At 52.2% G+C, this 22,709-nt stretch overlaps 1 protein-coding gene and 1 long non-coding RNA gene across 3 annotated transcripts; one reads left to right on the top strand and one right to left on the bottom strand.

Moving 5' to 3' along the window:
• On the bottom strand, positions 1-17,256 carry LOC120380368. Its single transcript, XR_005587743.1, has 3 exons — positions 17,124-17,256; positions 11,309-11,563; positions 1-2,832 (listed from the first exon to the last, which is right to left on the bottom strand). It is a non-coding gene; the product is annotated as an uncharacterized LOC120380368 (long non-coding RNA).
• LOC120380366 lies at positions 6,494-19,794 on the top strand. Of its 2 annotated transcripts, none has more exons than XM_039498049.1 (3): positions 6,494-6,676; positions 17,918-17,979; positions 18,515-19,794. In XM_039498049.1, the coding sequence occupies exons 2-3, from the start codon at positions 17,953-17,955 to the stop codon at positions 19,562-19,564; spliced, it is 1,077 nt and encodes a 358-aa protein (XP_039353983.1). In that variant the 5' UTR covers positions 6,494-6,676; positions 17,918-17,952; the 3' UTR covers positions 19,565-19,794. The 2 variants fall into 2 exon arrangements, with proteins under 2 accessions (XP_039353983.1, XP_039353984.1); XM_039498050.1 differs by lacking the exon at positions 6,494-6,676 and adding an exon at positions 17,448-17,684.
• Positions 19,795-22,709: the final 2,915 nt, after the last annotated feature.

The raw sequence follows: 22,709 nt of genomic DNA, 5'->3' as shown, positions 1-22,709 counted from the left end.
CTTTGAGTCATCATCTAGCGGCCAAATCTTTTTCCAGCCACTGGATGGCAGTGAAACGACTCCATCCAATTTATATTCAGAGGTGACATCTTCCCCTCTAATTCCCTTAACCTGACTAATAGGACTGTGCATAAGTTCTGGACTGAGTATAATTGGTGCTTTCTGCTTCAGATGGTCAAACAATTGAATGTGTACGTGTCATCAGGTTTCATGGGTCTGCGTGTTTTGTAACAGTTTAGTCCAGAATTTTTGGTTTTGGCTCAGTCTTACCCTTAGAGCAACAATACAGGTGTAGTAACTCAGAAATACCAGTGTCCATTTCATGGCAGCGATCTGCTGGAATCCAGCTGTCGCGATTCCACTGGGGGTTGTTCACCTAGCTCCTGAGGAGGAAGTTGCTCCTATGACCTGGATGATCGATACAGCTTTAACTGATTAGCATGGTAGATTCTGCCTCTATAATGCTTGCCTCCTCTTATCATAATTTTACACAATGCTGAGTTAAGTTTATCAATGATCCGGAAGGGTCCGATCCATCGATTACACAGCCCACGCTCTGGTTCTTTGTAAGGTAACAGTATTACTTGGTCTCCAACCTCCCAAGTATTCTCTCTCTGGTTTTTGTCAAAGTAGGCCTTTGCCTTGCGTCTAGATTTCCCCAATTTAGCAGCTACCTGCAAGTGGACGTGATATAAATGTTCTTGCAGATTCTGCAAGTAGGTATCATTTTTATTCCCTCTAATTCAGTGCCACTGGTATGCCAGATGAAATGTTCTGGTAGTTGCATGGTTCGGCCTGTCATCATCTCAAAGGACGTTTTATCGGTAGACACAGCTGGTGTTGCTCTCAAAGCCATTAGAATCAGAAGCATGAGAGTATTCCAGTTTCACCCATTCGCATTAACCAGTTTCCTCAACATCACTTTTATAGTCCAATTGGTTCGTTCCACCAACCCAGATGACTGTGGTCTGTATGGGACGTGTAGTCTCTGCTGGACTTCCAGTAATTTAAGGCAGTCCATAAAGAACTGTCTGGTAAAATGTGATCCCTGGTCCAAATCCACCTTTGCAGATATCCCCCATCGAGAGAAGACTTGCTCTAATAGCACCCTGGCTATGGCCTCTGCAGTATTGGCCTTTAGAGGAAATGCCTCTACCCCCTTTGAAAAGGGATTGACAACCACCACCAAGTACTGATTACCTCTCTGAGATCTTGGCAAGGGACGTATGAAGTCAATCTGCAAAGCTATCCATGGACCTTCATACACCGGATATTTTAACGGCTCATTTATTTTGGATGGAGTTGGGTTGGCTTGAGCACATGCCACACACTTGTTACAATATTGTTGCACATCCATCTGAAGAAGAGGTCACCATCACACAGATGCAGGAGTCTTGACAATTTTGTCCACTCCCTGGTGTCCTCCTGTAGGAATGTCATGAACCATGTACATCATTTCCCTCTGTAGGTGAGCTAGAATTCCCTACACAGGAAAAGGACCTCCTCTATACATGAGAACTCCATCCACCACCTGCAAATGTGGTTCATATCTTCTGTAGAGAGGATCTAATGTTTGTGACCATTCTTCTTCTGTCCTGGAAAGCTCTTGGATTACCCTCACTATGTCCTTATCCAATTTCTGCATCTCTTTTAAGTCAGGTATATCAGTCTGTACAATCTTAGTTGCAGAAATTGAGCACTGGGGACTAATGGTAGTAATGGAATGTACCTGGTCCCTTTCTTTCCAGGATTCCCCTGATCAGGCTCCTTCTTGGGTCAATTTATCAGCCTTCCCTTTTTCTGTAGCATAGCGATCTAACTTGCAATGGGCCTTTTTTTTTTCTTTCCACTTTCATCAGCCACCCTGGAACAGTGATTTTTACTGCTAACCAATGGCTGTATTTCACCAACGAGGCATACTTAACAGGTGAACCATCAGAAGACGTGAACCCATTTGTTTCCCAACACGGTAGAAACCCTGTGAAAGAATTGCACACCCATGCTGAGTCTGAAAATAGACAGACGCTTTAGTTTATGGTGGTGATGGAGACCTGCACACAAGTGCTCCAACACACAGGCTACTGCTACTAATTCAGCATATCGGGCCAAATGTGGAGTGCATGAAGATGCCTTCTCCCAAGGCTCTCCTTTCCCCTCGGGAGGAGCTGCATAGATTCCAAACCTACTGTATATGGTTTTCCTTGATGGTAAAAACTAGAACTGTCAAAAAAGAAATGGTATCTCCGAAAGGAATCTGTTTCCTGGATCAATGATGGGAAAAGCTTCTTTTTCACTTCCTCCCTTAGATCGAATTGATCAGGATCGGGACACACATGACACCATCTTTGTTGCCAACTGTCTTACTGTACCACCAGGTTTTACTGCAATATCTTTTCCTTTCAGTAGCAATGCCCAGCGAGCTAGGCATGTGTTTGAGACTTGCCCATCTTTTACCCTATTGGAGTAAGAACTGAAGGGAGGTGTGCAGTGAGTGTCACATGATTGGGCTGTGGCCAATTAGAAAAGAAAAGTGCTGTACGGTCCAACTGGTGGCCAGTAAATACTTTTCACAATTGTCGTACTTGAGCTCAGTTGATGACATTAAACATGAGGTATAGGCCACAGGTCAGATTTTCCCATGTCGCTCTTGAGAAGCCACAGCTGCCAATGCATTAACACTCACTGGTTCCTCCCGATGATCGGGTACCTTGGGATTTGGGGTGATCAACATTAAAGCCTTGACAATGTCTGGTTTCAGCTGGGATACAGCTCCCGTGTGTTGCTCAGTCCATTCCCACTGGACACTCTTCTTTAACACTTGGTACGAGGGATCTGCAATGGAAGCAGAATTGGGAATGAAATCCCTGTGGTCCACAGTCACACCCAAAAAGGATCTTAAAGCTGTTGGGTCCTGTGGCAGAGGCAACGTTTGGATTGCATCTCCAACTACCTTCTGTTGCGCTGGGGTTCTACCCCATTTTGTCAAGGTGAGACCTAAGAAAGAGACACGGTTGGCCATTAGCTGTGCCTTGGCCAGGTTACATTTCAAGCCTGCTTCCTTTAGAGTCTGCAGGAGCTTGTCAAGCCTTTCCAAATGCTCTTTCTTGGTCTGGGTTGCTAGACAAAGGTCATTTATGTATTGGAACAAAACAGTTGGGTTAGAAAATTGTAACAGTACCTGCCTCATTTGCACATGGAATAAAGCTGGAGAATTTTTATACTCCTGGAGTAAATGAGTCCAGGATTATTGGACCCCCTGGAATCTAAACACAAAATCGTACTGGGAGATTCAGGTCAATGGTAAAGTCTACAAGCTGTTACTGATGTCAAGGACAGTAAACCACGCAGCCTCTGGATCAAAGGACATGAAGAGATCTGGCATCTTGGCCACTATATGGGCACAAGTGGGTGTAACCTGATTTAGATGCCTGTAATTAATTGTGAGACACCAGGAACCATCTGGTTTCTTCACAGGCTAAATAGGGGAATTGGTGGTGGAAGTACATCTGCGTAGGACTCCCTGTGTCAGTAAAGACTTGATAGTCTTTTCTATGTATGGCTTGGCTTGGTCTGGGTAAGGATATTGTCTTTGGGCTGGTACATCTCCTCCTTCCTCAACAAGAGTGACTGCTATACAACCACAATCCCGTTTGTGTTTAGCAAAGGCATCCGTATGCTTGCAAAGTAAAGCCTGTAACTCAGGTTGGTCTGCATGATTAGCTACAATTTTTTTCAAGTTATACCCTGTGATGGGTTGGATCACAGAAATCTCCTTGAGGCTGCCAACTGATGTGCCAAGACTATTTCTGCCCCTGCTTTCCTGCCTTGGCAGCTCGGGACTTCAGTGCCCTGCCTGGTTCAAGCCAGACCTTAACAGCTGTAGGCTTAATTGAAAGTAGCTTAAGAAGTGTTCCTGTCTTTAACACTCAGATGCCCAGCTCCCAATGGGGTCCAAACCCCAAATAAACCTGTTTTACCCTGTATAAAACTTATGCAGGGTAAACTCACAAATTGTTCGCCCTCTATAACACTGATAGAGAGATATGCACAGCTGCTGTTCCCCCCTCCCCCCCAGGATTTAAAACATACTCTGGGTTAATTAATATGTAAAAAGTGATTTTATTAAATACAGAAAGTAGGATTTAAGTGGTTCCAAGTAATAACAGACAGAACAAAGTGAATGACCAAGCAAAATAAAATAAAACACGCAAGTCTAAGCCTAGTACAATAATAAAACTGAATACAGATAAAATCTCACCCTCAGATGTTTCAAGACGTTTCTATCACAGACTGGAGACTCCTTCCTAGTCTGGGCACAATCCTTTCCCCCGGTACAGCCCTTGTTCCAGCTCAGCGGGTAGCCAGGGGATTTCTCATGATGGCTGCGCTGTTTGTTCTGTTCCACCCACTTATCGATCTTTTGCATAGGGCGGGAATCCTTTGTCCCTCCGGGTCCCCACCCCCCCTTCTCACTGGAAAAGCACCAGCTTAAAGCTGGATTCCAGTTCAGGTGACACCATCACATGTCACTGTAAGACTTCATTGCCCACTTGCCAGCACACACGGATACATGGAGACTTACAGGTAAAACGGAGCCCTCTGTGGACAATGGTCCTGGTTAATGGGACTCATCACGATTCCAAACCACCAATAATGGCCCACCCTTTGCATAACTACAATAGGCCCTCAGAGTTGTATTTCATAGATCTAGTTTCAGATACAAGAAAGATACATTCATACAAATAGGATGACCACACTCCGTAGAGTATAAGCTTTGTAATGATACCTTGCAGGAGACCTTTTGCATGAAGCATATTCCAGTTATATCATATTCACACTCATTAGCATATTTTTATAGCGTGCAATGTCCCATATCCCTCCTCAGTTCAGATTCCTCCTCTGGAGACACCATGCCACACTCAGGTATGATCACTGGTGGGTCATCCCTTGCCTGCTCTATAGTAAAACACAACAACTGATTAAAACAAGTCATGAGCACATCCCTGCTTGTATAGGATATCGGGTCCTAGGAGGTTATTTCTTGGGTCTGCCAATTTCATCAGTGCAAAAGTATGAACCTTTCTCAGGGGACCTACCTGTACTTCAGTGGGTTTAGACCAGAGGTGGGCAAACTACAGCCCGTGGGCCACATCCGGCCCGTGGGACCGTCCCGCCTGAACCCTGAGCTCCTGCCCCGGGAGGCTACCCCCCGACCCCTCCCCTGCTGCCCGCCCTCCCCTGCAGCCTCAGCTCGCTCCGCCGCCAGCGCAATGCTCTGGGTGGTGGGGCTGGGAGCTCCTGGGGCAGCGCAGCTGTAGAGCCGGCCTGACCTGGTCTCTGTGCTGTGCAGTGGCGGTGGCAGCGACGGGGTGGCCCGGCTGTAGTGCCGCCAGCCACCGCTGCTCCAGGCAGCACGGTAAGGGGGCAGGGAGCGGGGGAGTGGATAGAGGGCAGGGGAGTTCAGAGTGGTGGTCAAGGGGCAGGGGTGTGGACAGTGGTCAGGTTGGTTGGGGAAGGACAGAGGGTTGAATGGAAGCAGGGGTCCCGGGGGGGCAGTCAGGAAGGGCAGGGTTGGATGGGACACCAGGGGGCAGTCAGGGCAGGGGTCCCGGGGTGCCCCTCAGGAATGAGAGGAGGGGTTGGATGGGGTGGTGGGGGTCCGGGGGCGGTCAGGAGACAGGAAGTGGGGGGTGTGGAGCAGGAGTCACAGAAGGGCCATCAGGGAATAGGGGAGGTTGGATGGGGCAGGAGTCCAGTGGGGGGCAGATAGGAGGTGGGGGCCGGGCCACAACCCCCTCCCCTAAACGGCCCTCCATACAATTTATGAAACCCAATGCGGCCCTCACTCCACCCCTGACTGCCCCCCGCCACTCCATCCAATCCCTCCACTAATTCCTGCCAGCCCCCCGGAATCCCTGCCCCATCCAACCACCCCTTCTCCCTGTCCTCTGACTGCCCCTCCGGGACCCCTGGCCCCATTCAACTGCCCCATTCCCCACCTTCTGACCACCCTGACCATCACCCCAAACTCCCCTGCCCTCTATTCAGCCCCACCTGCTCCCTGCCCCCTAACCGCGCTGCCTGGAGCCGCACCGCCTGGCTGGAGCCAGGCCAGGCTGCCACCACCGCCACCGCGCAGCACAGAGACCAGGTCAGGCCCCAGCTCCGCAGCTGCACTGCCCCAGGAGCTCCCAGCCCCACCGCCCAGAGCATTGTGCCGGCGGCGGGACAAGCTGAGGCTGCAGGGGAGGGGAAACAGCAGGGGTGGGGCCGGGGGGTAGCCTCCCAGGCCAGGAGCTCAGGGGCCAGGCAGGATGGTCCCACGGGCTGGATATGGCCCACGGGCTGTAGTTTGGTCACCTCTATCATAGACAGAGCTACTTGTGTCACCTATGACACCGCATCTGCTAGTCCTTGAATGATCACAGTCTCTAGAGGCACTTCCTCTTCACTGTACGGGGCAGCCACCAAGAGAGGAGAGGATTTCTCCTCCCCCTTTGCTCCATCCGCTTGTCTCATCCTTTGCGTCACCAGTCACCTCCTCTAACGACATTTGACTCCACCAGCAGCTGTACCAGACTGAGAAGTCCCTTTTCTGCAGCACCGCTAACTGCTGACTTCCTCTTCTGACTCTCCCCTGGCTCCTGACACTCAATCTCCGGCTCCGCTCCTGAAGGTACCGTGCCAGCCCGAGCTAACGCTCTCGCCCTGTTTCTAGTAACTGGCCCCTCAGGTTGCTCCGTCTCCATCGGTTCCACCATCCTAATGAGGATGGGGACCGTTACTTCATCCTCTTCTAACTCATCTCCTCGCTCTCTCTCACAATCTGTGCCTCCATGTGCACCTTTGTGCTCGCTCTGTATCTCCAGCAGCTTTCAACAGGGGGCACTCAGTGCTGCCACACGTCTTCTCTCTCTCACCCAGAGGTGGGCAAACTACGGCCCACGGGCCACATCCGGCCTGCAGGACCGTCCTGCCCGGCACCTGAGCTCCCTGCCAGGGAGGCTCGCCCCCGGCCCCTCCCCTGCCGTTCCCCCTCCCCTGCAGCCAGGCCGCCGCACAAGCAGCGCTCTGAGCGGCATGGTAAGGGGGGCCGGGGGGTGGATATAGGGCAGGGGGTCCCGGGGGGCAGGGAGCAAGGGGCAGTTGGATAGGGCAGAAGTTTGGGGGTGGCGGGGGGAGAACAGGGGGGATTGGATGGGGGGTGGGGTCCCGGGGCGTGGTTAGGGGCAGGGGGTCCTGGAAGGGGGCGGTCAGAGGACAAGGAGTCCTTGGGTCGGGGGTTCTGAGGGGGGCAGTCTGGGCGGGAAGTGGGAAGGGTCAGATAGGGGGTGGGGGCCAGGCTGTTTGGGGAGGCACAGCCTTCCCTACCCAGCCCTCCATACAGTTTTGCACCCCAATGTGGCCCTCGGGCCAAAAAGTTTGCCCACCCCTGCTCTAAGGCGGCACGCGAGTTGATTTTCAGTGGCACTCACACTGCCCGGGTCCTGGCCACTGGTCCAGGGGGCTCTTCATTTTAATTTAATTTTAAATGAAGCTTTTAAACATTTTAAAAACCTTATTAACTTTACATACAACAATAGTTTCGTTCTATATTTTAGACTTATAGAAAGAGACCTTCTAAAAACATTAAAATGTATGACTGGCACGCGAAGCCTTAAATCAGAGTGACTAAATGAAGACTCGGCACAGCACTTCTGAAAGGTGGCCGACCCCTGGCCTAGCCTACATAATAAACTGTATGATGAACACTCTGCTGCTCTTAACTCTGAAACTGACCCATCCCTTCAGAGAGACAAATAGGAAATAACACCCCAAACGGGTTTTCACACTTATTTCAACAAATCCCAGGAAAACTATACGGGGTGGGGGTTAGTTCCCCTCTCTTCCCTTGATGGCGAATGTGCTCCTAGCTGATTGAGAGGTCTCTTTGCCCTGTCAGGACCTGCCAAACAGCTGGGAGAAACTGAGGCAGATGGATGGGCGTGCAGCCTGGGAGAACTGAGGGGACTAAAGAATTGCAGCAGGCAGCACTTTAAATAATGATATTACTCTTTATTACTTTTTATCCTGCATGATTAGACTGCAAAACCTCTGGTTAGGAAAGAATAGGAAAAAAACTCTAAGTCAAACCTGTAAGTCAAATGACAGTACAAAACAGGAAATACTGGGACCACGGCTACTAAGCAGTCTCAGAAAATCAGGTTTCCTGTGCTCTGAGACAGTCAGTTAGTTTACTAAGTCAGTTTCTAGCTCTCTGTATTTAACTCTTCACTTCTGCCTCAGGTGAGATTCCCAAGGGTCTAAAGATGCCTGGAATTGCTAAAAATTCCTGTCACACTCTCCTCGAGTCTCCTGGCTGGCTCACAAATTCTGTTCTCTGATTTCGGAAGTTAATACTATTAATTTGGATAGGACGGGTTATAGGCTCACCAGTGAATCTGATCAGGAGACAATAAGGTTCTTGTCCCAGAATCAGGCTACTGTGATGGGGCAAGGCCAGATGGCTATAGAATAGTCCTGTTGGGATCCAGAATATATTAGCCCCAGGCTAAACAAATCTCTGTTACCAGGATAAGTAAATGGCAGCTGCTCCAGGTCAGTTAAGCCACCTGGGGCCAGTTAAGATCTTTCCAGTAAGCAGGGAAGATAGCTGGGTTGATTGGGACACCTGAAACCAATTAGGGGCTGGCTGAAACTAGTTAAAAGCCTCCCAGTTAGTCAGTTGGGTGTGTGTGTGTGTGTCAGGAGCTGTAGGAGGAAGTTGTGCTGTTGGAGGAACTGAGCCTTACAAACCATTTCAGGTGCAAGGAAGGAGGCCCTGAGGTAATGGTGAAGGAGATATTGAGGAAGTGGGGGCTGCTGTGGAAAAGTGGCCCAGGGAATTGTACACATCCTATTTCCAAAAAGTCAGCTACCAGAGCTGCTAATTTTAGGGTCCCTGGGCTGGAGCCCAGAGTAGAGGGTGGGCCTGGGCTCCCCCTCCCCGATTAATCACTGAGACTGGGAGACAACAGAGACATGCGAGGGAGGGTTGCTTCTCCTCACCTCCCTTACTGGCTTATGATGAAAATGCCTCAGTAGCCTGTGACCCTTCCTCTAGAGAGAGAAGGGCTACGTGGAGGGTCACAGTGAGCCTCTGAGGCTAGCAAAATCTGCCAGGAAGCGCGGGACCCACAGAGCTTTGTCACACTACACAGAGGATGCCAAGGACCCTCAGGGGGTACAACACGATGCTCACACTGAGACAAATATAATCTTAAAGACTCTTATTATGATAAATGGAACAATAATCAAAGTGTAATTAACTGGGAAAATAATCAGAATTAAAAATGTGGTGCCATTATTTTAAAGATACATATGATGTTATATACAATGAAGCTTTTGATTAATATACTCAGACCCTTCCTTGATAACCTGGTGGTAAGAGACAAAGGACCAGTGTCTGGCATGCCAAGAGAGTTCCAGTCCAGGTTCCCCAGTTCTTGAGTGGGAGGTGCAGAGCTTAGGAGAAGCTAAAGCAAAGAGCTATTGAAACTAACTTAGTTTTACTTACCTAACTGACTTAAAACTTACAATTAAAACTAACAGACTCTTAGACTAATGAACTAAGAATAAAGCTTGGACATTTAGAAACTAGCTCAGAAAACAAAATCAAGCTCTGAAAACAAACTCCTTTGGCAAGGTGGGTCACCCCTTCTTATAGGGCATGGATGCTTGGGCCCTCCATCATGTCCAAACTTATCTTCCTCACCCACAAGAATTGAAGGGTGCGCTTACTCCATAGGCTGGTATGTTTGTATGTATTGATGACAAATACATACATATTAATGACATTGGATCATCCTCACCTCCATTATTTTTGTCCTCGTGGTTATTTCAGTTTTTTCTTTGTGGCGTACATGTTAAGTTTGAGGGTATGAACTTGGAAGCCCCCTCTGCCAGTCTGCTTCAATGCATCTTTTCTCTATCCAAGGGTTCCAGCCATAGATGGTGTGATGGGTTGGGCCACAGAAACCCCCTTAGGAACTGCCACCTGGATGTGCCTGGATTACCTCTGAGCCCCATTCCCTGCCGGCTGGGGACCTCAGTACCCTGCCTTGTTGTAGCAGGCTAGCGTGTCTGGCTCAAACACAGACCCAGGTCTGAACCACCTCCCCCAAAAGCTGCAGGCTTAACTGAAAACAGCTTAAGAATTGCTCCTTTCTCTAGCACCCAGGTCCCAGTGGGATCCAAACCCCAAATAAATCTGTTTTACTCTGTATAAAGCTTATACAGGATTAACTCATAAATTGTTTGCTCTCTATAACACTCACAGAGAGATATGCACAGCTGTTTGCTCCCCCAGGTATTAATACTTGCTCTGGGTTAATCAATAAGCAAAAACGGATTGTATTAAATATAAAAAGTAGGATTTAAGTGGTTCCAAGTCGTAACAGACAGAACAAAGTAAATTACCAAACAAAATAAAACAAAAACACACAAATCTAAGCCTAATACAGTAAGAAACTAAATGCAGATAAATCTCACCCTCAGAGATGTTCCAATAAGATGCTTTGACAGACTAGACTCCTTCCTAGTCTGGGTCCAGCTATCACTTACTCCCCTGTAGTTACTGTCCTTTGTTCAAGTTTCTTTCAGGCATCTCTTTGGGGTGAAGATGGCTTGGCTATCTCTTTGAGCCAGCTGAAGACAAAATGGAGGGGTTTCCAAGGCTTTGTATATTCTCTCTTGTGCAACATCACAGCCACAAGATGGGGTCTCTAGCCACCTGGGCAAGTCACATGTCTATGAATGATTCAGCTTTTTGCAGGCCAACGCCATTGTTTACATGTGAGTTTGAACGTTCCCAGGAAAGCTCAGATGTGGATTGGCATCTCTTAAAGTCCATTGATAGTTAAGTCCTCCCAATTACTTGAGTAACCCCTTCACACTATGTTGACCAAATCTGTCTTCTGTGCTTCCTACAGCAAACACTTTAAATACAAGCGTAGAGCCAACACTCATAACATCAGATACAAAAATGATACATGCATACAAATAGGATGAATATAGTCTGTAGATCATAACCTCTGCAAAGATATGTAACATGGCATATCTAGCATAAAACCTATTCCAGTTATGTCATATTTACACTCATAATCATATTTCTATAAAGCATTATGGGGTGCAATGTCACATATGGACCTTATGCTTCAGCTCATCAGGATCCCAGACATCTGTATGCTGTCTTTGCCTTAGCTCAAAATACAGGATGTGGCCTGTGTGGCCCTTGCATTACAACCAAACTACTTTAATGTAAACCTACCATAACATGTCATGGAGTCCTCGGGGAGAGGCTCTGGAACTGCTCTGCATGAAGCCAGCCAGGATATCACTGTCTCCAGGACAAGAAGCTTACACAGTTACACGGCTTTGACCTTCCTGGGTCTGACCTCAGAGCATTCAGCTTCCCCTTCCACAGTGTGCGCTTCCTGCAGCGAGTCCGCTGGGGCGGGGGCCCTGAGGAAGCCAGGGGGCCCTGCACCCCACCTCCATAATCAGACGTGACTCTCTGCCAGCGCTGTAAAACAGGAGGTTTATTAGTTGACAGGAGCAGAGCGTAGAACAGAGATTGTTACGACAGAAATCAAGGACTTTCAATCAAGTTCACCTTGGGGGCACTCCAGGCCCCGCACCCAGGACTCCCCCCCTCTCCAGTCCCAAAACACAGGCTGTGTGGAACCCAGATGCCTGGCCTGCTTGTTCCTCCTCTGGCCTTTGTCCTGCTTTTGGGCAAAAGGTGTCACCTGTTTGCATCCCCTCCTGGGGCTCAGGTTACGTAGGGCATTGGCCATCCTCTACGGGAGACAGCTGGGCAGCCTCACCTGTCCAAGGGCCTCAGTAAAAGTTTGGTAGTACCCTGCTGTCCCGATAAAAGCCTGGACCTGTTTCTTAGTACGGGGAGCTGGCCAATCTCTGATCACCACCGCCTTCGCCTGCTCTGACTTTAGGCAGCCGCTCCCCACCTCGCATTTCCCGGCTTTTATAGTCAGTCCTGCATCCCAGAGCCTGTCCAGCGCTTGTTTAACCTGGGACACATGTTCCTCCCAGATCTGGCTAAAGACACAGATATAATCCATGTACACCAGGGCAAAGTCCCCCATCCCCCTGAGTAACTGGTCCACCAGGCGTGGAAGGTTGCAGGTCCCCCCTTGAGGCCGAAAGGAACTTGTATAGCCCCAAAGGGGTGATAAAAGCAGATTTCAGCCTGGCATCTGGATCCAATGGCACTTGCCGGTAGCCCTTGGTGAGATCCATACTAGTGAGGTAACGAGCCCCCACCCCCACCCCCAGCCCAGCTTCTCTAGGAGCATGTCAGGCCTAGGCATGGGGGTAGGCATCGGACACGGTGATGGCATTTAGCTTCCAGTAGTCCACACAGAACCGGATCGACCTGTCTTTTGGGGGGACCAGCACCACGGGAGACACCCAAGGGCTGGAGGATGGCTGGATCACCCCTGGAGACAACATATCCTTGACCTCTCTCTCCGGGTCTTGGGCAGTTTTCCCTGTGACTGTGAAGAGGAAGCATCTTACAGGAGAGTGGGCTCCTGTCTCCACTCCTCCACAGCCAGGTTAGTGGGCCCAGGCAGGTTGGAAACCAGCTGCAGATAGGAATGCAGCACCTCTCTGATCTCTGCCTGCTCAGTAGAGGTTAGCTGGTCAGAGAGGGGAACTGATTCCAGCGATGGTCCAGCTCCTGTCTCAGGGAAGAGATCCACCAAGGGATCGTCCCTCCGTTCCTCCCACTGACCACACACGGCCAGTACCAAATTCTCCCTGTCAAAATATGGCTTCATCGTGTTGACATGGTTGACCTTGTGGCTGTGAGTCTGGTTAGACAGTTCCACCATAGCTCACTTCATTCAGCTGCTGGATGAACTTAATGGACCCATCCCAGGCAGCCTGTAGTTTGTTCTTTCTCACGGGAATGAGAACCATCACCTGGTCGCCAGTGGCATAGGCATGGGCATGCGCTGAGCAGTCATACCAGATCTTCTGCTTCCTTTGGGCCCTGGCTAGATTCTCCCCCACCACGCCTATGACCTCAGTGAGTTTTCCCCAGAAAGTCAGTACATACTCCATCACTGACTCCCCATCGGGAGAGGCCTTCCCCTCCCATTCAACCCCCATTAAGTCCAGGGGGGCCCTCACTCACCTCCCATACAGCAACTCGAAAGGAGAGAACCCTGTAGATTCCTGGGGCACTTCCCTGAAAATGGGGTAAATACTTGTCCCAGTCCTGTGGGTGCTGGTTCATAAAGGTCTTCAGCATCATCTCTAGAGTCCCACTGAACCTCTCCACAAGACCGTTGGCCTGAGGATGATATGCTGAGGCCCAGGTGTGCCAGACCCCACACTTCTCCCACAAGCACCTGAGCAGGGCTGACATGAAGTTGGACCCCTGATCTGTAAGGACCTCCTTGGGGAACCCCACTCTTCTGAAAATGGTCAGCACCAAGTCTGCCACAGTGTCTGCCTCAACAGAGGACAAGGCCACTGCCTCTGGTACCAGATGACAAAATCTACCACCACCAGAATGTATTTCTTCCCTGACCCAGTTGCCTTGCGGAGGCGTCCCACTATGTCCACAGCCACGTTCTGAAAAGGCTCTTCTATGATGGGCAGAGGCCTTAAGGCTGCTTTTCCCTTGTCCCGGGCCTTCCTCACGCTCTGGCAGGGCTCGCAGGACCTGCAGTACTGTGGATGTCAAAGGCTCCGGGCCGGTAAAAGTTCTGTAGCAACCTCGCCTGGCGCGCTGGATCCCCTGATGTCCCGAGAGGAGTATCATGGGCCAGGTACAATAGCCTGCGGCGGTACTTCTGGAGGAGCACCAGCTGCCTCCAGATCCCCCACAACTCCAGTGCTCCTTGGGGAACCCATTCACGGGTCAGGAATCCCTTCTCCCACAGGGATCCCTTCTCCCAGGGGCTGTGCTGTGGCCAGCAAGGTCCCTCAGCTTCTCCAAGGAGGGATCCTTCCGTACCTTGGCTTGGAGTTCACCGGCTGGGGAAGGGATGGCGACCTGCTCCCTCTCGCTGGCTGGGTCTGGGCCCTGTCCTGGTGGCTCCCTTCCCACTGGGGTAGGGCCCCACACTCCCTGCTGGCTACGGGTAATGACTTGGGCACTGCGGGGCCCACCTGGCCAATCCTCGGTTGGCAGCTGATGGTGCAGCCCATGTCTTTGGGGCCCTCCTTGGCCCCCCATTTCAGACACACCCTCGCTACGGGAACCTTAATTGGGGGCCTGCACATGCCTGTCAGGGTCAGGTAGGTGTTGGGCACCCTCAGTCTGGGGCCATCATCTCAGGCCGGGCCATCTGTGGCCCCTCTGCCCACAGGAATTACACCTCATGTCCCATTGGTCCCCTGGGGTGATCAGTCAGCCCTGGTATTGGCTGCACCCTTTGGAAGGGGTTTAGCCAAGTCTCCCTTTTGGGGGGTCCCTGAGTGTCTCCCCTCCACACCGACGTGGGCCTGTCCCCTTGGGATTCCTTCCAGAGCCCTTCCTGCTGTCTGCAAACTCATCAGCCAGCTGCCCTGTGCTGCACTGCGCAGTCCTTCGGCTTCTTGTCCATTGGCCACATTCTCAGGTCAGGGAGGCAGCTCTCATTCATCTTCTCCAGCCCCACCAGTTCGATCATGTCCTCCTTGGTCTGGGCCCCAGCCCCGTTCTTCCACTTGCGGGTGTATCCCCTCTTCCAGATGGCCAGTTCCAGACAGGTCACCCCCCCCGGGGTGTTCTGCAAACTGCAGAACCTTTTCCTGTCAAGCTCGGGGGTCAGCCCACACGTGCACAGCAGGGCTTAGATGAACTGTTCATAGTCCCCTGCTTCCACCCCATCTATCTGCCTGAACAACCCGATGGCTTTGGGACCCAGTCAGGGTCGGGTCAATCCGGTGCGAACTGCAAGGAAGGCGTCCATATCCTCCCCATTCTTAAACTGGGGCAACAATTTTATATCGACGTTCCCTGCAGGCTTGGCCCCCCCGGGCCCATCCCCACTCAGCATGGTAGGGGTCTCTCTGCTTCTCAGCTCCACCAATGCCACCTCTGCTTTTCCTCATGTTTTCTGTCTCTCATGACCCTCCCATTCTTTCACACGGTCCTGCCGTTCCTTCTCACAGTTCTCCAGCTCTTTCAGTTTCCGCTCCAGTTCGAGCCATCTCAGCTCCACTGATGGGGAACTCAGCCATGAAGATCCCCTGCCGGTCGGGTAGGTCACGGTGGGTCCAGGGATCACCTGGTTGCTTTCAGCTCCTCCTGCAGCCTCAGTTGGGTCAGGGCCCTGGGTGGCCCCTGGAGCCGCCTGGCTGCTCCCAGCCTCTCTCGCGGCCTTAGAGTGATCGTTCTCTTCCAACTGAGCAATCAGCTGCGCTTTGGTGAACTTTCCAATGCACAGCCCTCTCTCTGCACAGCTCTACAACATCCTTCTTAAGGAGATGGTGATGGGCCATCTCTTCCCTGTTCCCAAGTTGTCCGGACTCACAGGCCTGTGCTCTCTCACATCCCCATGGTCCCTAGGAAGAACCCTGTCAGTGACAGTCCTTCTCAGGCGTCACAATCTCTCTCCTCCTCCTCCTGGAACCGCACCTCTCTGAGCCTTCAGCCTGCCTGGCTCTCACTTCGTTTTCCTGCTCCCCCATCACTTACTGCAGGATGTTCTGTCTATGGGCAGCAGTTGACCCCACGGTTGTCACGGAGTTGTTGTGGCAATTCTCTGGAGCTGCTCTCTATGACTCTGGCGTAGCGTGACTCCTCTCTCGGAGCAGACTGTCACCAGGGCAAGAAGCTTACACAGCTTCGACCTTCCTGGTTCTGACCTCGGAGCATTCAGCATCCCCTGCCCGGGCGGGGCTCCTGGCCTGCACCCCAACTCTGCAGTCAGCAGGGATTCCCAGCCAGCATCATAGAGCAGAAGTATTTATTAGTCAACAGGAACACAGCCTAGAACAGAGCTTCTTAGCACAGAAATCAGTGACTTTCAAGCAAGTTCATCTTGGGGAGACTCCAGGCCCAACACCCACCTCCGAGTCCCAAAACTCAGACTGACCTGGGACCCCATTGCCTGGCCTCCAACAGTCCCACTGCTCCTCCTCCAGCCTTTGTCCTGCCGCCTCGTGCATCTCGCCCCTGGGGCTCAGGTTAGGAAGGGCATTGGCCATCCTCTACATGGAGACACCTGGGCAGCCTCACCTGCCCCGAGGGCCTCAGTAAAAGTCACCCCCCCCAATTCCCATCACCATGTAGGCATTGGTGCAGCGCACAGGGAAACTGAGGTACACACAGTGTTAGTACAGAACAGTAAGACTCACATGCAACATAACAAGGTGAATAAAACCCCACTTCATCCCATAACATTATAATAAAACAAATAATCAAAACCATAAAGAACTAAGAAATCCGTAAGAAAAAAATATAGGCAAGCAAGCAGGTTAGCCTTATAGGCTACGGTGACTAAGCTCTTGTGGCCACCAGCAGAGAAAAGGAGGCACCCTGGGGCACCAAGGCCCGAGCCCTCTGCAATGGCAAGGGACTGAGTCAGCGGCAGATGACCCCAGTAGGTGACACCTGCCCCACACTGAAGAGAAAGACGACCCTCTACCTCAGATCGCTGCCAATCTGACATGAGGGGGATGGGGGTGATTCATTCTCCATGTCAATTCTGATGATCAGTCGGATCATGAGCATGCCCGCCCGAGCCATCCCCCAGGCACCTCAGAGCATCGTCCCACCCCATCCTGTCTCCAGCTGGGGATGATCCCTGATGCTTCAGAGGAAGATGGAAAAAACATTCCAGAATGGGGCATTGGGGTAACTCTTCCTGCCTGACCCCTGCAGGGACGCCCTGAAACATGAGACTGGATTATAATAATTGTCTTCATTCAGGGCTGCAAGTGTTATGAGCATGTTGAGCGGCACTGGTTTAGTTCCTTATCTTCCATCCCCCCAGTTCATCGAGAGGGGGAAAGGCCCCGTGTCCCATTCCAAACTCCCTGAGCCAAGAACCCCCCGCTCTGGGGCTGCATCCCAGCCTGCACCCCCTAGAGGGGAAAGGCCCCGTGATACATGTACCAACCTGCTCACAAAGTGGCAAATCTTCAGCCCCAGTCGGTTACGTCCTGCTCCCCACACTGGAAATGCACAAACTGCTGCGGACGTGGGATAGGCCGAAAGGAGCTGGCTGCAATATGGACCGTGCAGATAAAAGTCTGGCAGGGATCCCCGCCCTCTGGCGAAGCAGCTGTGACCCTGGCAGAGAGCAGGGGAAGGGGATGGGCTGAACTGGAGACTGTTTATCTAGGAGAAGGGGCTCGATTGGCCCACAGAGGCAGGGTTACAGAGCAGAAGGCAGAGTGGGAGAGGGGAGGTGGGATGGGGAGGGGGCACTTTGGAAGAAAAGGGGCACATTGTGTGGGGGAGGAAGAAGGAGCCTGAAGGAGAAGGTGGAGTCAGTGGAAAGGGGAAGGAGCCACTGGAGAGGAGATAAACAGTCCTCAGCCATGTTTACACACAGAATATTTCAGGGCTGGTTTTGCTTTTCTCTAAGGTCCCGTCCATTTCGGTCCAGCCCAGGAGCTCACTCCTGTCCCCAAGGGGGGCTGCCATCAGCCGAGAGCTGGAGCTGGAGCTGTGTGGGGTGAGCCCAGGGCTGGGATAGCTGGGGGCTACGGGTTGGGATTGAGGGGCACTGGCAGAGGGGGCGGGAGGGCTAAGCCCAGGGCTGGGATACCAGGGGCCTGCAGCTGGTCAGGACTGAGGGAACTTTGGTCCGTTGTTTTCCTGGGAGCTCGATTCACGGACTCCTGGCTGGGCACAGAGTTACAGGTCAGGACACTGTTAACATTTCCTCCCCTCTTTATCTCAACGCAGGGCAGCCCTTCCTACGTACGGGGGAGCCGGGAGACATGGCCCAGTCACACAGATCAACAGTGGTAAGTGGGAGCCCGTGTAAGATGGGATCCTCCCCTCCCTCCCTCAGGATCATGCCACCTTCTGGGGATAGGGGTGCAGGGCACATCTAGAAGACTTCATTGCAGGCACCTCCCAGGGCTGCCCAATTCCTGTCCCAGGTGCCTGGTCGCTGTTGGAATCAGGGGATCTTCAAACATCAAAGAATCATATAAGATCAGATGAGCTAGTGTCAAAGGGCCATAGGTCCATTGCTCCATTGGTGTCATTGGGCCAGCTCCCATCTGGCATGAATGGGCCACAGCTCCACTGGTGTCAATGGTCCAGACTCCAGCTGGTGTATATCGGCCGTAGCTCCACTGGGGTGAGTGACGAGGAGTCATTGTTGCCCTGAGGGATTCACTCCTGGCGTCACTGAAAATTTTTTCCATTGATAGAAACAGAGAAGTCCCCTGCTGTGTCCCATGCCAACCCCACGTGCACATGATCTCCTCCAACTGCCTTGGTCCTTCTGTCAACTGCTCCCCTCTCTCCCCGTCCCCTTTGTCCCCATCCCAGGGCTCCAGTCTAGTTCCTAGATCATTGGTCCCTCGGAAGGACTCCCTGGGCACAGACGTCTTTCGCGATGACAATGGGGACTGCATTGTCCGCTCCGACCTGGGCTGCTACCTGCAGACAAAAGATTTCCTTGAGAGGGGGCACGACATCAAGATCCGGAAACTGCACCCTGCATGCCAGGGCGGGGATCACTATGTGGGCAACAGGCAGGAATCCAATATCTACATCATCAAGGGCAGTTCCTACCGGGTGGTGAAGGACCTGAGCACAGATAAGGGAGCTCAGGTCTTTGAGCTACATCCCAGGTGCTGCGGCGGGGACCACTACGGGAGGGCTGGTTGGACCTTCTTCATCATTTTCCAAAACCAGGGTGAAATCCGCTGGGTGACTAATTTGAGGACAGCTGGAGGTGAAAAAACCTTTGTCCTGCACCCTGAATGCTGCAACGGGCTCTACTACTTTGGCATCGATCAGTACCTAGCCCTAATCAAGATGGATGAGAAGTGGGGAGCTCATTTCTACCTGTTCCCAGACCCGAGCAAAGACAAGCTGGACTCCTTCTTCTCCATCCACCCCGACGTGCTGAACTTCTTCCCTGGGGGGCTGGCCCTCACCAAGGGTGTCTCAACCAGCGGCTGGGAGTGCATCAAGACCCTGCACAACAACTCCGACTCCCCCATCACCTGGTCCGACAAGGTCACCCGCAAGGTGGGCTACGCCAAGCAGAAGATGTCCTCCATTGAGAACAACTGGAGCATCTCCGCTGAGATGTCCCTCGGGGCCGGAGAGCTCACCAAGCTCATCACCCAGCTCCAGTTCTCCCTCAAGGCCGAGTACGGCGGGAGAAGCATCCGCACGGAGCAGGAGGACTGGAATGAAGCCCGAGAAGAAGAGGAGTCAATCCAGGTGATCCTGGAGCCCCAAAAGAACCTGTACATCTGGCAGTACCAGCTCGGCATAGGCCAGGAGCCCATCTTGTTCTGCAGAGACATTCAATTCACCAAAGAAAACAACCCACCTGACCGCATCCCGCTGCCTCCAGTCCCCTAAGCTCCCATGAGGATGGAGAATGCAGCACCATGATGCTATTCTGGATGCATGCATGTGAACTGCTTTGCCCTAATATTACCCCTTCTGGTCTTTCCCTGAGCTGGCCAAATTTCACCCACCTCATCCCAGCTGTTCTCTTCCTGGTTTTCCTCCTGTTCCCAGCTTTACCCAACTCTTGTCTGCAACAAAGATGGTTTAATTAAACTTTCTTCCCTTCCTATTTTAGCCAACTGTTTTAGTTGAGTGTTCATTTATTGTGTGATCTTATGATTAACTAACATGTCATGGCATATATAATCATTGTAAGATGAAGAGAGTTAAATTGTAGGATTATAGAAGGGTAAGATTGATGAGCATCGGGGATCATCCATAGCTGGAGACAGGACAGGGTGGGCCAGGTCTCTGAGATGCCAGGTTGGTGGGTCAGGCTGCTTCAGAAGAAGGTGAAAAAAAATCCCAATGAGCCAATGGGGCACCAGGGTAACTCTTCCTGCCTGAGCCCTACAGCATGAGACTGGATTACAGTAATTGTCTCCATACAGAGCTGCACATGTTATGAGCATGTTGAGCTGCACTGGTTTAGTTCCTTAATTTCCATCCCCCCAGTTCATCTAGAGGGGAAAGCCCCCGTGTCCTATTCCCACCTCCATGAGCCACCAAACCCCCTTAACATGGAAAAGGGGCTCGATGGGGCAGGGTTAGCGGGTGGAAGTGGAAGGGGAGGGGACACTTGGGGGCAGAAGGGGGCATTGGATGGAGGAGGAAGGAGGACCCTGTAGGAGAAGATGGAGTCAATGGAAAGGGGGAGGAGCCACTGAAGCACAGTTCCAGCAGAGGTGAAAGTAAGCCGGGCCGGGCTGGGCCGGAGTACCGGTAAAAAAGCTGCAGCAGCGTACAGGCAGATACGTGGAGCATTCAGTACTGGCTTTACTTCCACCTCCTCTGGCTGCATAACAAACAGTTCAAACTGGAAGCTAATGAAAGCTTGGAAAGGGAAAACTCACTGTCACATTAGTTTCTCTCCTCCCTCCTCCTCCAGCCAGGCTGCCTGCAGCTAGGGTCCACGTTCCCCCGACCCCCGCACTCAGCAGGGGCTGCAGCGGCCCCCCTCTAGCTTGCAGCAGGGAGCAGGGGGACTGGCTGAGGGAGACGCCTCCCCAGGACGCCTGCTGCCCACGTAGGAACCGTTTAAACTTAGCTGTTCACTCCGCGGTTCAGACCGGATTAGGGGCCATTTCTGGCATCCTTGTTAATTTCACTCACAGTTTTTTGTTGTTGTTTTTTTTGAGGCGGGGTGAGCCCAAGGCAGGGGCGGAATACAACAGGCATTTGGCTGCAGAGCTGAAATCCAGAGCTAATAAAAGCCCGTGGAAGGGGAAAACTCACTGTCACACTGGTTTCTCTTCCTCCTCCTCCAGCCCCAACAGCTGTGAGTGAAATGAACAAGGATGCCAAAAATGGCCCCTAAACCCGCGAGTTGAACCAGAGAGTGAACGTTTAAACTGTTCCTACGCAGGCAGCAGGCGTCCTGGGGAGGCTTCTCCCTCAGCCAGTCCCTCTGCTCCTGGCCACAAGCCAGAGGGGAGCCCCTGCAGCCCCCGCTGAGTGCAGGGGTCAGGGGAACGCGGAGCCAAGCCGTGTCGGCAGCCTGGCTGGAGGACACGGAGAAAAATGTGACAGTGAGTTTTCACTTTTTCAGGCTTATTCCAATATTAAAGTTTTATGACAGACAGTCCTGGCAGTAGTAGCTTTATTTTCTATATCGAAGTCGTGCAATGGGAGGTATGAAGTATGTAGGAGAAGTGGGTCACTTGTCTCTGGACTGTACCAGTAACAAATGTAACTCATGTTCACCCTGGCCCTGCCCCTTCTGCCTGAGGCCCCGCCCCTTCTGAGGCGGGGGGAGCAGAGTGGGCCCGTACCGGTAAGAGCTGTGGGTGAGTGGGGTGAGGGCAGCGGCTGGCCAGAGCAGGCAGTGGCAGTGTGGGGTGTCCGTCTCCGTCTCCCCCCAGTGGCTCATACCATTGAGTATAGCTGGGGGGCGGGGGGAGGGGTCACTGACCCGGGTCAGGGCTCTCTGGCTGCGGAGCAGCTGGAGCCCCATTGTCTCATCCCCCCCCCAGCAACCCCCTCCACCCCATCCCCCCACCAGCGCCCCTGAGGGAGACCCAGCACCCCTGTCCCATCCCCACCAGTGCCCCCAAGGAGACCCAGCACCCCTGCCCCATGAGACCCCAGCACCCCCTGCCCCATCCCCCGCACCAGTGCCCCCAAGGGAGACCCAGCACCCCCTGCCCCATCCCCCCCACCAACACCCCAGGGGGTGACTTGAGCCCTCTGCCCCTCGGAGCGCCCCTGGGCCACCTGTGCTCCTGGCCCGGTGGAGAGGTGCACCTGGCCAAGCTGCAGCCAGGTATGGCCTGGCCCAGGTCAATTCTGTGCCGAGGAAAACAGGTAAATCCACAGCAGGGGGTGGGTCTGGAGTTGGGGGCCTGAGAGTGGTCTGGCTGCACATTGTGGTTTGGGAATAGAGGTTCGGGAGGAGCCCTGTTCTGGGAGGCAGTGGGGAGATTTGGGGCAAGAGGGGTCAGTTCATAGAGGAGTCTGATCTGCAAGGGGGTCTGGTCCTGTTTGGGGTGGGGAGAGATGTGGGTCTGGTTCCATTTGGAGGGTTGGTCCTGATCCTAGTCTCTGTGCCTCCCTGCCTGGGGGAAGGACTAGCAAGACTAGTAGGAATAATGATGCTTTAAATAAAATGTATTAAAGTTTTCCATATTTTTAAAATGTTTTAAACTGTTTTTTTTTAATTCTCCCCAAATTCATACAAAAATCTCATCCAAGTCCCAGTCGCTGAGATGAGAAATGGGAGGGGTGAGCTAGTGCGATGGTTCCCTTTCAGGGGGAGCAGCACATGGCTGGGTTCTGACCAGCTTTGACTTTTGTTAGCTGCTTTTACGCACTGTGTTTCCTGTTCAATTTTTTTTCTTTTAGCATGTAGTTGATATGCACCAGTGCCTGCATTCTTCTCGCCCTAGGGCTGCCACTGCCGCTACCCTGCCTCCATCTGCAATTTAAACATGTAAATACCGTAAATAAAACCTGTGGCGCTGTGTGCTGTGTCAAAGACAACTCCCGTGTCGATCTC

This window comes from Mauremys reevesii, linkage group 13 (genome assembly GCF_016161935.1).
Source record: "Mauremys reevesii isolate NIE-2019 linkage group 13, ASM1616193v1, whole genome shotgun sequence".
Taxonomy (NCBI): domain Eukaryota; kingdom Metazoa; phylum Chordata; order Testudines; family Geoemydidae; genus Mauremys; species Mauremys reevesii.
The sequence above is the reverse complement of the archived record's forward strand: the minus strand, read 5'-3'. Positions and strand labels throughout refer to the sequence as shown.

Coding starts and splice junctions, on each gene's coding strand:
- LOC120380366 (XM_039498049.1), top strand. CDS start 17,953: ATGGCCCAGTCACACAGATCAACAGTG. Junction 17,980..18,514: donor AGTCACACAGATCAACAGTG/GTAAGTGGGAGC, acceptor TCCCCATCCCAG/GGCTCCAGTCTAGTTCCTAG.